The sequence below is a fragment of the Chrysemys picta genome, chromosome 9, assembly GCF_011386835.1.
Source record: "Chrysemys picta bellii isolate R12L10 chromosome 9, ASM1138683v2, whole genome shotgun sequence".
NCBI lineage: Eukaryota > Metazoa > Chordata > Testudines > Emydidae > Chrysemys > Chrysemys picta.
In genome coordinates this window covers 25,456,648-25,472,261 of record NC_088799.1, presented here as the reverse complement: position 1 = coordinate 25,472,261, position 15,614 = coordinate 25,456,648, and the positions used below count along the sequence as shown (strand labels likewise).

The 15,614-nt window shown below is 42.7% G+C and overlaps 1 protein-coding gene across 4 annotated transcripts in view; it reads left to right on the top strand.

Moving 5' to 3' along the window:
* ARHGEF26 (Rho guanine nucleotide exchange factor 26) overlaps nt 1-15,614 on the top strand; it is a 114,267-nt gene that overhangs the window by 43,987 nt on the left and 54,666 nt on the right. For all 4 annotated transcript variants that reach the window (XM_005286961.4, XM_005286962.4, XM_005286963.5 and 1 more), the window contains 2 exons: nt 13,963-14,115; nt 14,621-14,750. In XM_005286961.4, the coding sequence (XP_005287018.2) occupies nt 13,963-14,115; nt 14,621-14,750 (283 nt within the window). The remainder of the gene's footprint in view (nt 1-13,962; nt 14,116-14,620; nt 14,751-15,614) is intronic.

Genomic DNA, 15,614 nt, shown 5'->3' with positions numbered 1-15,614 from the left:
AACCCAGGAACCTATCCTTGAAACAAACCCCGATGTCAACTCTGTCCACATATCTATTCCAGTGACGACATCATAGGACCTAATCACGTCAGCCATACCATCAGGGGCTCGTTCACCTGCACATCTACCAATGTGATATATGCCATCGTGTGCCAGCAATGCCCCTCTGCCATGTACATTGGCCAAACCGGACAGTCTCTACGCAAAAGAATTAATGGACACAAATCTGACATCAGGAATCAAAATACTCAAAAACCAGTGGGAGAACACTTTAACCTGTCTGGTCATTCAGTGACAGACCTGCGGGTGGCTATATTACAACAGAAAAACTTCAAAAACAGACTCCAAAGAGAAACTGCTGAGCTAGAATTGATATGCAAACTAGACACAATCAACTCCGGTTTGAATAAGGACTGGGAATGGCTGAGCCATTACAAACATTGAATCTATCTCCCCTTGTAAGTATTCTCACACTTGTTATCTAACTGTCTGTCTGTACTGGGCTAGCTTGATTATCACTTCAAAAGTTTTTTTTCTCTTAATTAATTGGCCTCTCAGAGGTGGTAAGACAACTCCCACCTGTTTATGCTCTCTGTATGTGTGTATATATATCTCCTCAATATATGTTCCATTCTATATGCATCCGAAGAAGTGGGCTGTAGTCCACGAAAGCTTATGCTCTAATAAATTTGTTAGTCTCTAAGGCCTTGGCTACACTTACCGGCAAGTTCGACGGCTGGAAATCGAACTTCTGGGTTCGACTTATCGCGTCTAGTCTGGACGCGATAAGTCGAACCCGGAAGTGCTCGCCGTCGACTGCGGTACTCCAGCTCGCCGAGAGGAGTACCGCGGAGTCGACGGGGGAGCCTGCCTGCCGAGTGTGGACCAAGGTAAGTTTGAACTAATTCGAAATAAGGTACTTCGAACTTCAGCTACGTTATTCACGTAGCTGAAGTTGCGTACCTTAGTTCGAATTAGGGGGGGTAGTGTAGACCAAGCCTAAGGTGCCACAAGTCCTCCTGTTCTTCTTTTTGCGAAATGTAAAAGAAATTCTTCAATGACTTTTAAAGTGATTATCACACTAACCGTAGCACAACTTAGGTGACCTATGTGTTTGATTCCTGTGGCTGTTGGACAGTTTTGGATGCTGTGTATTTTCTGGTCTGAAGCCTGAAAATCCAAGGAGCTGAGCAGTATCAAACACCTGCTGACTTGAGCTGGGACTGGTCAGCACCTTTCAGGATCAGGCTTTCAGTCCACAGAAGTTATTCAAGAAGAAAGAATTAAAGTAACCAAGCTATAATAAAGTACTCGTCATAGGCATTCAAATAACTTTGGTCTTCAGCAGTGGCACATTGGAAATAGGAATCAGGGATGTTAGGAAGCAAGATTTTATGGGTCCTTTCAGATTGTGATGTTGGCTTTTTAAACCCATTGCTCTTCCACACGCAGTGGAATTTACAGCTGTGTTTCAGTAGGATTCATACACATCCATTTTATGTGCACTGCTCTTAGCTGTATACTTAGCTTTCAGTTTTAACAGTCTGCACTGGTCAGTCGTCTACTGCTTTGTTCTTCAAAATAATTTTTCCTCAATATTTTTTAAGTTTAGATCATTAACTAATCTGGATGAACTTGCTAAAATGCTCTTTGAGGACTCCAGTGTCAAATAAAATGTTGAGTCCCTATATTGACATCAGGCAAAGCAAAATATGGTTTATACAATCACTTTATTTATATTTTGGTTATCTAACTAATGCAAAACAGTTACTTCCTTTAAAGTCTTGTTTTTCTTTTTTTAATCCTGCACTTTGGCAAACCTTTTGTGTTAGTTAAAGCAACTGCACTGTACACTATTAATGGCCAAGTTACTGTTGTTGTTGGGTTTCTGATTGCATTCCTTCTTATTATATTACCATTGAGCTGGAGAAAAGGAACTTATTGTCCTTATAGCAGCAACAGAGTAGCTTCTAAAGCATTTCAGTGCTATATATATTATTTATTTAACACTTTGCATTTAGAATGAGAGACTTTTTGTGAGCAAAGAGTAAATGCTTTGATTGCATGAGGCAGAATGGACTAGTGGAGTGAGTACGAGACCAAGAATTATGAAGACACACATTCTTATCCTGTCTCTGCAAAAGATTTGCTATGTTCCCGTTGGCAAATCACTTGTCTCATTTTCCAGATCTGTAAAGTGGGGCTAATACTTTACAAATAAATTCTCTAAATTCCTGTGAAGTCTTTTGAAACATGTGAAGTGCTGAATAGGTATGGCAGTAAATAATAACAATAATAATAATAATGCATGATATAACTCTAGCTTTCATTGCACCATGCTTATATAATAGTTGGAATATGTTAAATGCCTCTTGAGAAGACAAAGGAGCAGATAATGATCTCAGTTATGCTTGTGCAAATCTGGAGTAACCCTATTGACTGCAATACTTATGCTGCAGTTACACCAGCATAACTGAGATGAGAAACTGACATCAAGCCTCTAATATCTGTATTCTCTAGCTTAAAAATAAATATTTAAAATAGGGCTCTCCATTAATCGCAGTTAACTCAAAAAAATTAATCGCGAATAATCGCATAGTTAAACAATAGAATACCAATAGAAATGTATTAAATATTTTTGAATGTTTTTCTACATTTTCAAATATGTCTTTCAGTTACACAAAATACAAAGTGTACAGAGCTCACTTTATATTTATTACAAATATTTGCACTGTAAAAATGATAAAAGAAATAGTAATTTTCAATTCACCTCATACAAGTACTGTAGGTTATCATGAAAGTGCAATTTACAAATGTATTTTTTGTTACATCGCTGCACTCAAAAACAAAACAATGTAAAACTTTAGCGCCTACAAGTCCAATCAGTCCTACTTCTTGTTCAGCCAATCGCTCAGACAAACAAGTTTATTTTCATTTGCAGAAGATAATGCTGCCTGCTTCTTGTTTACAACATCACATGGCACTGTTGTAGCTAGGGTGACCAGATGAGAGATGTTAAATACTGGGACGCGTGGCGGGGGGGGGGTGCCAGAAGAGGGGAGGAGGGAAAAAAAAACCCAAGAGCCGGTGGCGGAGGAAAAACAAAACAAAACCCAAGAGCCGGTGGCGGAGGGAAAAAAAAGAAAAGAAAGAAAAGCCGGAGCATAGGAAAAATTGGTGAGGGCTGAGCACCCACAGGCAGCTCCATGTCCCGTCCCCCGCCCCACACCAGCTCACCTCTGCTCCGCCTCACCTGAGCTGGCTGCCACATCCTGCTTCTCCCGCCTCCTTCAGCACTTGCGCCACCATACAGCTGATTAGCGCAAGCCTGGGAGGGAGGGGTGAGGAGGAGGAATGCGGTGTGCTTGGGGAAGAGGCGGGGCCAGGGTGGGGATTTGGGGAGGGACCCAATGGAGGAGGGAAGGGGTGGAGTTGGGGCGGGGGGGCACGAGCCCCCTGTGCGCTGGTGCGCAAAATATCGGGACAATTCGCGTCCCGACCAATGTTCGGTCGGGACGCGGGACAAACAAGTAAATATCGGGACAGTCCCGATAAAATTGGGAAGTCTGGTCACCCTAGTTGTAGCCGGCGTTGCAAGATATTTACATGCCAGATGCGCTAAAGACTCATATACCTCTTCGTGCTTCGGACATCGTTCTAGAGGACATGCTTCCATATTGATGACGTTTGTTAAAAAAATAGTGCGTTAAATAAATTGTTACTGAACTCCTTGTGGGAGAATTGTATGTCTCCTGCTCCGTTTTACCCACATTCTTCCATATAGTTCATTTTATAGCAGTCTTGGATGATGACCCAGCACATGTTGTTCGTTTTAAGAACACTTTCACTGCAAATTTGACAAAACGCAAAGATACCAATGGGAAATTTCTAAAGATCGCTACAGCACTCGACCCCAGATTTAAGAATCTGAAGTGCCTTCCAAAATCTGAGAGGGACGAGGTGTGGAGCATGCTTTCAGAAGTCTTAAAAGAGCAACACTCTGATGCGGAAACTACAGAATCTGAACCACCAAAAAAGAAAACCAACCTTGTGCTGGTGGCATCTGACTCAGATCATGAAAATGAGTCAGTCAGCACTGCTTTGGATTGTTATTGAGCAGAACCTGTCATCAGCATGGACACGTCCTCTGGAACAGAGGTTGAAACATCAAGAGACAGCTTGACAGCTCTGATTTAAAACCTTTCTAGTGATAAGATTGACTTGGGATTTTTTGTTTTGTTTTGTTTTTTTTTAAGGCCAGATCTCATAGACTCATAGACTTTAAGGTCAGAAGGGACCATTATGATCATCTGGTCTGACCCCCTGCATGCTGCAGGCCATAAAACCGTCCCTACCCCTTCCCTGGACTCTGCTGCTGAAGTCCCCAATCCTGTTATTAGTGACTTCAATCGGCAGAGACCCTCCTGCTAGAGATCCCTGCCCCATGCTGCGGAGGAAGGCGAAAAACCTCCAGAGGCTCAGCCAATCTGCCCTGGAGGAAAATTCCTTCCCGACCCCAAATATGGCGATCAGTAAGACCCCGAGCATATAGGCAAGAGTCTCCATCCTGACCCCTGTTAGCCATTATACTATTTACCTACCATTGCTTGGTTTTCCTTGACTACTATGTTTTACCATTAAACCATTCCCTCCATAAACTTATCTAACTTAATCTTAAAACCAGACAGGTCCCTCGCCCCCACCGTTTCCCTCGGAAGGCCGTTCCAATATTTCACCCCTCTGACGGTCAGAAACCTTCGTCTAATTTCAAGCCTGAACTTCCCCACGGCCAGTTTATATCCATTTGTTCTTGTATCCACGTTAGTACTAAGCTGGAATAATTCTTCTCCCTCCCTTGTATTAATCCCTCTAATATATTTAAAGATAGCAATCATATCCCCTCTCAGCCTTCGCTTTGTCAGACTAAACAACCCAAGCTCCTCTAGTCTCCTTTCATACGACAGGTTTTCCATTCCTCTGATCATCCTAGTGGCCCTTCTCTGCACCCGTTCCAGTTTGAGGTCATCTTTTTTAAACATGGGAGACCAGAACTGCACACAGTACTCCAAATGAGGTCTCACCAGCGCCTTGTACAACGGAAGCAGGACCTCCTTATCCCTACTAGATATACCTCGCCTAATGCATCCCAAGACAGCATTGGCTTTTTTCACCGCCACGTCACATTGTCGACTCATAGTCATCCTGCGGTCTACAAGGACTCCTAGGTCCTTCTCCTCTTCCGTTACTTCTAACCAATGCGTCCCCATCTTGTAACTAAAATTGTTATTAGTCATCCCCAAATGCATCACCTTACACTTTTCACTATTAAATTTCATCCTATTTCTGATACTCCAATTCACAAGCTCATTCAAGTCTCCCTGCAGGATATCCCTGTCCTCTTCCGAATTTACAACGCCTCCCACCTTCGTATCATCCGCAAACTTTATCAGCCCACTCCTGCAATCGGTTCCGAGGTCAGTTATAAATAGATTAAATAAAATGGGTCCCAAAACCGAACCTTGAGGCACTCCACTAGTAACCTCCCTCCAACCTGACAGTTCACCCTTTAATACGACCCGCTGCATTCTCCCCATTAACCAATTCCTTATCCACCTCTGGATTTTCATATCGATCCCCATGTTTTTCAGTTTAACCAATAATTCCTCATGGGGTACAGTATCAAACGCTTTACTGAAATCCAGGTATATTAGGTCCACCGCATTTCCCTTATCTAATAAATCCGTTACTTTCTCAAAGAAGGAGATCAGATTCGTTTGGCACGATCTGCCCTTCGTAAAACCATGTTGTAATTTATCGCAATTGCCACTAATCTCCAGGTCCTCAACTAGTTTCTCTTTCAGAATTTTCTCTAACACCTTGCACACTACAGATGTTAAACTAACAGGCCTGTAGTTACCCGGATCACTTTTTTTCCCTTTCTTGAAAATAGGAACCACATTAGCTATTCTCCAGTCTAACGGGACCACCCCCGAGTTTACAGATTCATTAAATATTATAGCTAACGGGCCTGCTATTTCCCGCGCCAATTCCTTCAATATTCTCGGATGAAGATCGTCCGGTCCTCCCGACTTAGCCCCATTAAGGTGTTCAAGTTTTGTTTCTACCTCGGATACGGTAATCCCCCATCCTGAATGCCCCTCTGTAGTGGTGCTAGTATCCCTAATACCTTCATTGGCCTCATTAAACACCGATGCAAAATATTCATTGAGATATTGCGCCATGCCTAGATTGTCTTTAATCTCCTCTCCGGCAATAGTCTTCAGCGGTCCCACTTCTTCTTTCTTTGCTTTCTTCCTATTTATGTGGCTGTAAAACCTCTTACTATTGCTTTTAATTCCCCTCGCTAGGTCCAACTCTACACGGCCTTTGGCCTTTCTCACTCTATCTCTACATTCTCTGACTTCACTTAGGTACATTTCCTTACTGATCCCTCCCCTCTTCCACTCTTTGTACGCTTTCTGTTTTTTCCTAATCGCCCCTTTGAGTCGGTCGCTCATCCAGCTCGGTCTAAATCTCTTGCTTAGTAATCTTTTTCCCTTTTTTGGAATACAGGCCTCCGACAGCTCATGCATCTTTAACTTAAAGTAATCCCAGGCTTCTTCTGCCTTTAAATCCATTAATATGTTTGCCCAATCCACTTCCCTTACCAGTCCCCTTAATTTGTTAAAATTGGCCTTTTTAAAATTATAAACACTAGTCTTTGACTTAATTCTGTTACTCCTTCCATGTATTTTAAACCGAATTAGCTCATGATCACTGGAGCCCAAATTGTCCCCTACTACTACTTCCTCAACGAGGTCCTCACTACTTACCAGAATCAAATCTAAAATGGCCTCCCCCCTCGTCGGTTCAGCTACCACTTGATGGAGGAATTGATCAGCAAGCACATCTAGGAACATCTGAGCCCTATTATTGCTACTAGCGTTTGTTCCCCAATCTATATCCGGGAAGTTAAAGTCCCCCATAATTACACAGTTTCTATTAGTAATTACTTCTCTAAACACATTAAATAGTTCCTTATCCATATCCTGGGTCGATCCCGGCGGTCTATAGCACACTCCAAGCACTATCCCCGGAGAGGCTCTAGTAGTCCTATTACCCAGTGTGAGTATTGCCCAGATGGACTCTGTGTTATCTAATCCATCAACTATTATTTCTTTACAGCTTATTTCACTATTGACATACAATGCCACCCCCCCCACCTTTACCTTTGTTCTGGTCTTTCCTAAACAGCGCATACCCCTCCATACCTGTGTTCCAGTCGTGACTGCCATTCCACCACGTTTCTGTTATTCCTACGATATCTGGTTTCAGCTCTTGGACCAAGAGCTCCAATTCCTCCATTTTATTACCTAGGCTTCTGGCATTGGTGTATAAACACCCTAATGTATGTTGTTTAGCCTGTCTCCCATTAGTAGCACTATATGTTGTGGGCCTCCTTGTGTCCGTCCCCCCGTCCTTCCTATGTCCAATCTCATCTCCCCGGCTATGTCTCCTCTCATTTTACTCACCTTTTCTATACTGGAATCTGGCGTGGAGATTAACTGTGCATCTCCCAACCGTCTCCCCAAACTTCCTAGTTTAAAGCTCTTTTGATAAGATGAGCCAGCCTCCCTTCCAGAAGTCTATTTCCTTCCCTACTCAGGTGAAGCCCATCCCGCGAGAACGGGTGTCTGTCCCCGAAAGCCTCCCAGTGGCCATACATCCCAAAGCCCTCCTTATAGCACCACTCCCTTAGCCAACTATTTATTCTCACAATTCTATCAGCCCTTTGCTGCCCTTCCCTCGGAACGGGCAGAATCCCACTAAAGATAATCTGAGCCTCTATCTCCTTGAGCGTCTTCCCCAGCCTGGCATAATCTCCCTTGATCCTCTCTAACGAGAACCTAGCCGTGTCATTCGTTCCTACATGAAGGATTATCAAGGGGTTCTTACCTGCTCCTTTTAGGATCCTTTTCAACCGCAGGTCCACATCGCGTATCTTTGCGCCCGGTAGACAGCACACCCTTCTGTTCTCCGGGTCCGCCCTGGTCACAGGCCTGTCCAATCTCCTCAGTAAAGTGTCTCCAATTACATACACCTGCCGTTGTCTGGCAACAGTGCGATCTAGTAATCTAGTCTCTGATCCCTCTAGTCCTGACCTGTGCCTGTTCCTATCTTCCCTTATGCTCCCCCTTATGCCTTCCTGAATCCTCCCGGGGCCCAGAATTGGTGCTGTCTCCATCAACTCCTCCCCTCTCTCTCTTGGACTAGCTGCTCTTCTCTTCTTTCTCACCCTCCCACCTTCAGTCGCCACCTGCTGCCCCTCCACCTCGCTATCCAAACACTCGAACCTATTCCTGAGTTCTATTCCCCCCTCACTGGCCCTTCTTTTCCTTGGCCTACTTCTCACAGTCACATGCTTCCACCTCCCATGTTCTCCCCCCTCCATTCCCCTCTCACCGTCCTCTACCTCTGCCTCTACCTGCACCACAGGGCATTCTCCTTCAGCCCCCCCTTGCCTGTCCTCCATCAGCTTCTCAAACCCCCGCCTAAACTCCACCAGGGTATCTACCTGCATCTCCAGCCCCTTAATCTTTTCCTCCAGTAACACTATCAGGCGACACTTCATACACACATACCTGTGTTCCAGCTCCCCTGCCAGGACCAGATACATACCACAGCTTCCACATGCAGCCATCTGCATTCTGTCTGCTGCTGCTGCTTGGCTCATGGCTGCTGCAATCTCTGCCCACCGCACCTGTGGACTCAGAGCACACACCACACCGCGCCCTCCTGCCTCCCCCCTTACCTCCCCCTGCAAACTCCCTCTCAAACTCCCCTGTTAGCCGCCCTGTTTGCTGCCTCCGGTGCCGCTGCTCGCAGATCTCAGCTAGTATGAATCAGTATGGCTCCATCAAAGTCAATAAGGTATGCTCACTTACACCAGCTGAGGATCTGACCCATTGATCACAGAAATTGGTGGAAGGATTTTTAAAAAGCCCACCAAACTATTACATTGTAGAAGAAATTAGCATGTTAGAACGTGATGCACATCGAAGTCCCCGGTGTGAAACAATAAATATGCTGTAATTTAAATAATAAGACCCTGGGGTGGAGAAAGACATAAGGGAAATAATTTTAATGGACAGTTTGAAATTTTTCTTTGGGGGCAGGGAGCAGAGGAGAGCAAATAATGTTTGTACTTAGCTAGACAACCAGTGAAGAAAAGGCTGAGACAGCAGAAGATCCACACATCTTCATCTGAATCCATACAGAATAAGCCTGTTTCTCATGGCTTTTTATGAATTTAAGAACTAGAGGACATTAAGTAACATGAGGATAGAAAAGGATCTTTAAAGTGCTCGATCCTACAAGGTGAAGAGCACTCATGTGAAGTGCAGAGAACCCCCACTTGCCAGTGATTTTGGTTGGGAATTGAAGGCCTAGCACCTGGCAACAATGCTCAGCGTTTCTAAGAATGGAGCCCTAACTTACAACAGCAAAGGAAATGGAACAAGCAGTCTAGAACCCAGATATAACTAGAGACTTCCTAGTCATATTCTGTTGCTGTAGTTTTAGTTTTCATACTAAGTAGTGCACATAGGATAAGGAAATTAAGTACTGATTGTCTACCCCCCTACTTAGAGACTCCTTTAATCAATAGCACATGGAGAAATAGAAGTACAAACTGACCACTTGTGAAGGAATGCGATTTACTTTAGTGTGTTCTAATGGGAGACAGATCCAGTCCTAAATTATCCTGGATAAAGGGCTTAAGTGTCCACCTACATGCATACCCAACTGCCAAGTGTCTTCAAATTTGTCAATCTTGTTCAGTAACTCTTTTGTGGTGAATTTGAGAGGAAATGTTTGCCAAAATGAAAGGGTTGATTTAAGTGTTGATTCCTTCTAGGGAGCTTAGAGCTTTTACCTTGAGCTAATTCCTGTTTGCTTTGTACAAAACTCCCACTGAAGTCTGTGAAAATTTTGTTTGTATAAATAGGGCATGATTTGGCCCCTACAGTAGCTAGCTCATATGAATTATATCAATTAACTGTATGGCTTTTAAGGCATTTGTGATGGTAAATCAAGGGTTAAAACTGTTCATATTAGCAGGAAAACATAGCATGAGCAAACTGCCAGCACAAATATCAAGGCGCTGTTCCTGTGTAATGCTTAACTGAAGGTTAGTGATCAGCGTAAAACATAGAAAGACTCTTAACAAGAGCTGCCAAATTAAAGCAACAAGCATTTGGAGAGATTCTTCCTTTCTCAATGGGGAGGTAGGATTGACTAAAGCTAAGTCTATTGTTCCTTGATCTAAGAAATCAATAAAGATGCATTTTCTAAATTAGTTTATATAGCCCTTAAAAAAAGAATTACAGATTGGATATTTATTTTAACTACCAAAGATATGGCGAAAGAATTAGACCCTCTTTCAAGGTCTTGTCTGACTTTAAACTTTGAACCCATTTAAAATAATGAGAAAAATTTCTTAGATTTAAAGGAAACAGCAACACTTTAAGTCTTCTGGTATTAAAAGGCCAGACACAGTTGGTGTTGAGCAGCTCTTATGATTGATCAGAACTAATTTTTAATCTCCAAATCTCCTCTAACCTATAAAGTAAAAGGATTTATTGAAGTAACTGGTTTACTGGTAAGTTATAGTAAGCTGGATGCACAAAGGGAACCTGTTGATCCAAATCTTGATTCATAGCACTCTATATAAGAATAGCTTGCTGCTCTAGGTAGGTTGTGGGTTGGTTTTTTGTTTTTAAATAAGTTATTTCCCTTCTCTTCTAAAACATTCCTACCTAGATTTTTACTGTTCTCTGAAAGGATTATGGACTGAGCACTTGATGCAAAAAATATGATTTAATTTTTAAAACGTAAGGATAATGTTCTAGTTCATATAGTCAAACATCTAGCAGCCTTCAACTACCTGAAGGGGGGTTCCAAAGAGGATGGAGCTCGGCTGTTCTCAGCAGTGGCAGATGACAGAACAAGGAGCAATGGTCTCAAGTTGCAGTGGGGGAGGTCTAGGTTGGATATTAGGAAACACTATTTCACTAGGAGGGTGGTGAAGCACTGGAATGGGTTACCTAGGGAGGTGGTGGAATCTCCATCCTCGGAGGTTTTTAAGGCCCAGCTTGACAAAGCCCTGGCTGGGATGATTTAGTTGGGTTTGCTCCAGCTTTGAGCAGGGGGTTGGACTAGATGATCTCCTGAGATCTCGTCCAATCCTGATCTTCTATGATTCTATGATCTTTTCAGCATGCCAAAATATGAAATGGGAAGAAATGCCATAGTTCATCATTTCCTGTATAAAATTAATCAGCAATATGCTAAGAGTTTCTGCAACTAAAAAAATGGTGGAAATGGTTTCTAGTCACTGCCTGCAGTTGTCAGTCAGGTTGTAGAGTCACAGTCACAAGATAGGAGTCAAGAGTCAGCTGGGTCAGGATACAGGGAGATCAGAAGCAGGAGACAAACTTGAGATCAGAACCACGAGTCAGATGCCAAGAGTCGACCCAGCTCAAGATGCCAGGAAGTCAATGTGTGGAGCAGGAGCAGGGTGGAGCCAAGTTGTTTAAACAGCTTCCTGTTCCTGCTGGACCAGCTGGCTGCTCTGGGACTCCACCAGTAGGACCTCAGGTGGAGCCTGGAACTGGGGCTGGGTTTCATGGGTCCCAGATAAGCAGTTGTCAGCAAGCTGGCAGGCGCAGGGTTGGAGCTTAGCCACTCCTGTAAACCCTGCGGACCTGGGTTTCGATATCCATGGATCATGACAGCACCTAGGTTGGTCTGTACTATAAAGCTGAAGGTTGTAGTTCATAACGTAGTAGATGACACAACTTGAAAACTTGCCCTGCTTGATTAATAGAATTCTGAAGGCCTCCAGAGACTCTTTTGGCAAACCACCAGTTCACCACCAGTTGAATAAGTCACCATATATAGTACGAGATAGAACTGCAGACTGGTGTTCTTTGTGAGCCACTACTCTTCTCCAAATCACATGGTCAGTACTTAATATAATATAAATCAATGACAATGTGCATTATCTCATTCTTTGAAATTAGAGCGGCAGGGGTTAGAGGCTTTCCAGTGAGATTATGCCTCTTCGAATTGGAGACGGGTCATTACAGCCAGGAAAGAGAAAAATAGAGAAAAACTTGCAAGGGATTCAACACTGAATATATTTGTATAACCATATCCTTCAGGAGCTGTCAAGGCTAATTCCCCACTGTGGCACTTCGAGTGCATAAGGTGGGGGCCCACAAGGATTCTAAAAATTAATACATGCCACTCCAGGCTTGTATTAGACTCCCATGGTTACAGCTTTTCTCTGACCTTGGATTGGTAGATGCTGCCACCACCGAAGTGCAGAACCCCTTTGAGAACCCAGGAAGATGCACTTGGGAATTCCTTTCTGTGGAGTACCCTCAAGCCCTTTCTCACACACACACACCCTTTGGGGAAGAGCTGAGAAAGGAGTGGGGGGGGGGGGGAGGAAATCAGCTGTTGCCACCAGCTAATTAAACAACATGTGCACAAACCTCTTAAGAGGTAAATTTTATTTAAAAAAATATTTTATCTATCTATCTATCGATCTATCTGGGAACTCAGGCTATTGCTAGATTTTAAGAGCCACTAAAAGAATTAAACACCAGGAATAGTTTTGTTGAGGTCCAGCTTAAAGGTTACAAGCAAAACAAAAGCACCTGGGGTTAGCACAGAGGAATCCACAAGCCATAACGAAATAAAAGGGATTAACTCAATTTGGTCTTCCTAGACATTTTCCAATCTACTTACATATCTGGGGTTTTAAATAAGTAGTTTCTAAGTATGATACTGATGATTTTTCATACCTGGTCCAAGGGCCTTACACCATAGCCGCTGCCCTGTGCATAGTAGTGAGACTTTTTAACTCTTTACAGGTAGAGCAATTAGAGAACAGCTTCTAAGAGGGATTTTATAGCTATTGGCTGGCTGGGAGTCTATAAAAGGGAGCTACCTACACCCCCCTTCATTTGTCACAGCAGCTTTGTCAGTAACTACAGTACTGTAGTGTAGACACTTGCTACAGTGACAGATGGGGTTTTACTCTAGTAAATCCCCTCCCTCAAGAGGTGGTGGCTAAGTTGATGGAAGAATTCTTCTGTCAACTCTGCAGTATCTATACCAGGGCTTGGGTTGGTTTAACTGTGTCTCTGGTGTGAATTTTTCATACCCCTGAGCGACATAGCTTAGGTCAACCTAAGTTTTAGACTTCAGTATCTCCTTTCTGGGTTTGGCTTTAATGGTATGCTGAATGGTATAGAGCAGGGTAGGAACTCTGTAGTGTGCTCTATTTGGAGCAGGTTAGGAACTCTGCTTGTTTACCAGATCATTCAGCACATCAACCGGCAATTTCATTTAATTTAATTTTCATTTTAGTTTTGTAGTTGTCGTTCAAGTTGGTGTGAAGTTTTCCAGTTATTGTTGCAGCTATGCTATTGCACGTCCATTACTACAAGGAAAAAAGATTCAGTACTCGTAGAATCGCATATGTTGTGTTTCAAGTAGTTTCACTTCCTTTTCAGCCATATGCTGAAAAATACCGCTGCATCCTATTAGTAGTACTCTTTCTGTTTTGACTGTTTGTGAAAAAATAACTTGGTCAGCATTGCTTCTGCTGAAGTCTGACAGGTTATGCCACATTTCCTTTACATATATTGTGTAAGAAATACATGGACAGTTGAGCCGATGGGATGAGGGTCTCACATCAGTTAATCTTTTCCTCCCCTACAGAGTCCCCAAATTTCTCAGATTGTCCCTATATTGCCCCTTGTTTGTTTGTGGTTAAAAGTTTTGTGAAATGATCCGATATCCTGTCAAGTGAAGTTTGAAATGCTACAAGAGACAAACCATTATTAATTATATTTAGTGAAATTGGTAATTACTTCTCTTCCTTTGCAGGTTCTTTAAAGAACTTGAAGCAAGGCATCAGAACAACATCTTCATAGAGGATATTAGTGATATTGTCGAAAAGCATACTGCATCAACATTTGATCCATACGTGAAATATTGTACTAATGAAGTCTACCAACAGCGAACACTCCAGAAACTATTGTAAGAAATGATGCTTAAAATGCATGTTTTTAAATCATCCCCTTAACGGTAGCAATCAGGATTTCTTGAAGCATAATATCTAGGCTCCAATTCAGCATATCCATTAAGAACATGCTTATTTTAAAGCACATGTTTAATTCCATTGATGTAATTGAGGGTGAAAATATACTTGGCTGTAGAGTCCAGTCCTATTTGCAGTCATGCTAAATTGTCTTCATGGACCAGCATAGTTTTACTAGTTTCTTTATAGCAATGCTTTTATACTTTTCCCTTTGTATCGTTCATTGCATAGTTTGTGTGCATGCGCACACTGTACTGATGTCTCTAAATATCAGTTATATTTGTATAATATTTCTAAATGTAACTGTTGAACACTAAAAGGATGAGATTCCCTCAGATTGCCCTTCCTCTGATTTACTGACATCAATGCTGTTTGAAAAGAGAAATTCACATTTCTAAATTAAAGCAACCTTTTAAAAAAAGTGGTTTCTTTTTTTTTCTTCAGAGCTACAAATCCAGCCTTCAAGGAAGTGCTGTCACGGATTGAGTCCCATGAAGACTGCAGGAATTTACCTATGATCTCTTTCCTCATTCTTCCAATGCAGAGGGTTACACGCCTTCCATTGCTGATGGATGTGAGAACAGATTATTTTTTTCTGTGTATTCTGTGTCCTTGGAAATTAAGCAACCTTTCTTTTTTTTTTTAAAGTTATTGGACCATTCCCATCTCACCTGGTTTAGATTGGGGCCATGGCTGTATAAACTGGTCTGTCAACAACAAAGAGGAAATTGTGAAGTGGGTGGTGGCATTTATTTGCACTTGCAGTGACCAAGGAATTGTGCAGAAGTTCAAGTCAAACAATTGGGCACCAGTCTCTAATGAAACTGTATGACGAAGTCAAAGTCAAGACACAACTACCATAGAAGTTGCACACATACAGAATTGGGCCTAGAACCTGGTCCTTCAGTTCAAAACATAGGCTTTCTGCCATACTGACTAAAGGACTCCCCCTTTAGGGCCAGACTTTTCTCACAGGAATAGTCCTTTTGGCACTATGAAAATTAAGGGGGTCACAATCTGATCCTTAGCTAACGATTTTAGTAATCGCTCCTGTGCCCTCAATGGGGCAGCCACTACAGGGAAACATCATTTACATCCATAGCTAGTAACAGCCTGTTATGGTGGGATGTGTGGGGTTCTCCCTTCCAACAGACAGCAGCAGGGATTGGCAGAGCCTACAGCAAGGGAGAGTGCTAAGAAGCGGAGGTCAAAATCTGATAGAAACATACATACTATGAGGTCTCTGGCATTTTGGTTTGGATGCCAGGACTGAAATGTGATCTGCACTGCTGCCAATGGTATGGATTAAAATCCACACCCGAATTCTGGCTTTAGTAAGACCCTGCTCAGGACCTATGCAGGTCAGTCACATCTATAATTATGAATACTGCAATAACTGTGGGGATGTGTTCAATACTTCACAGTGGTTGATTAAGTA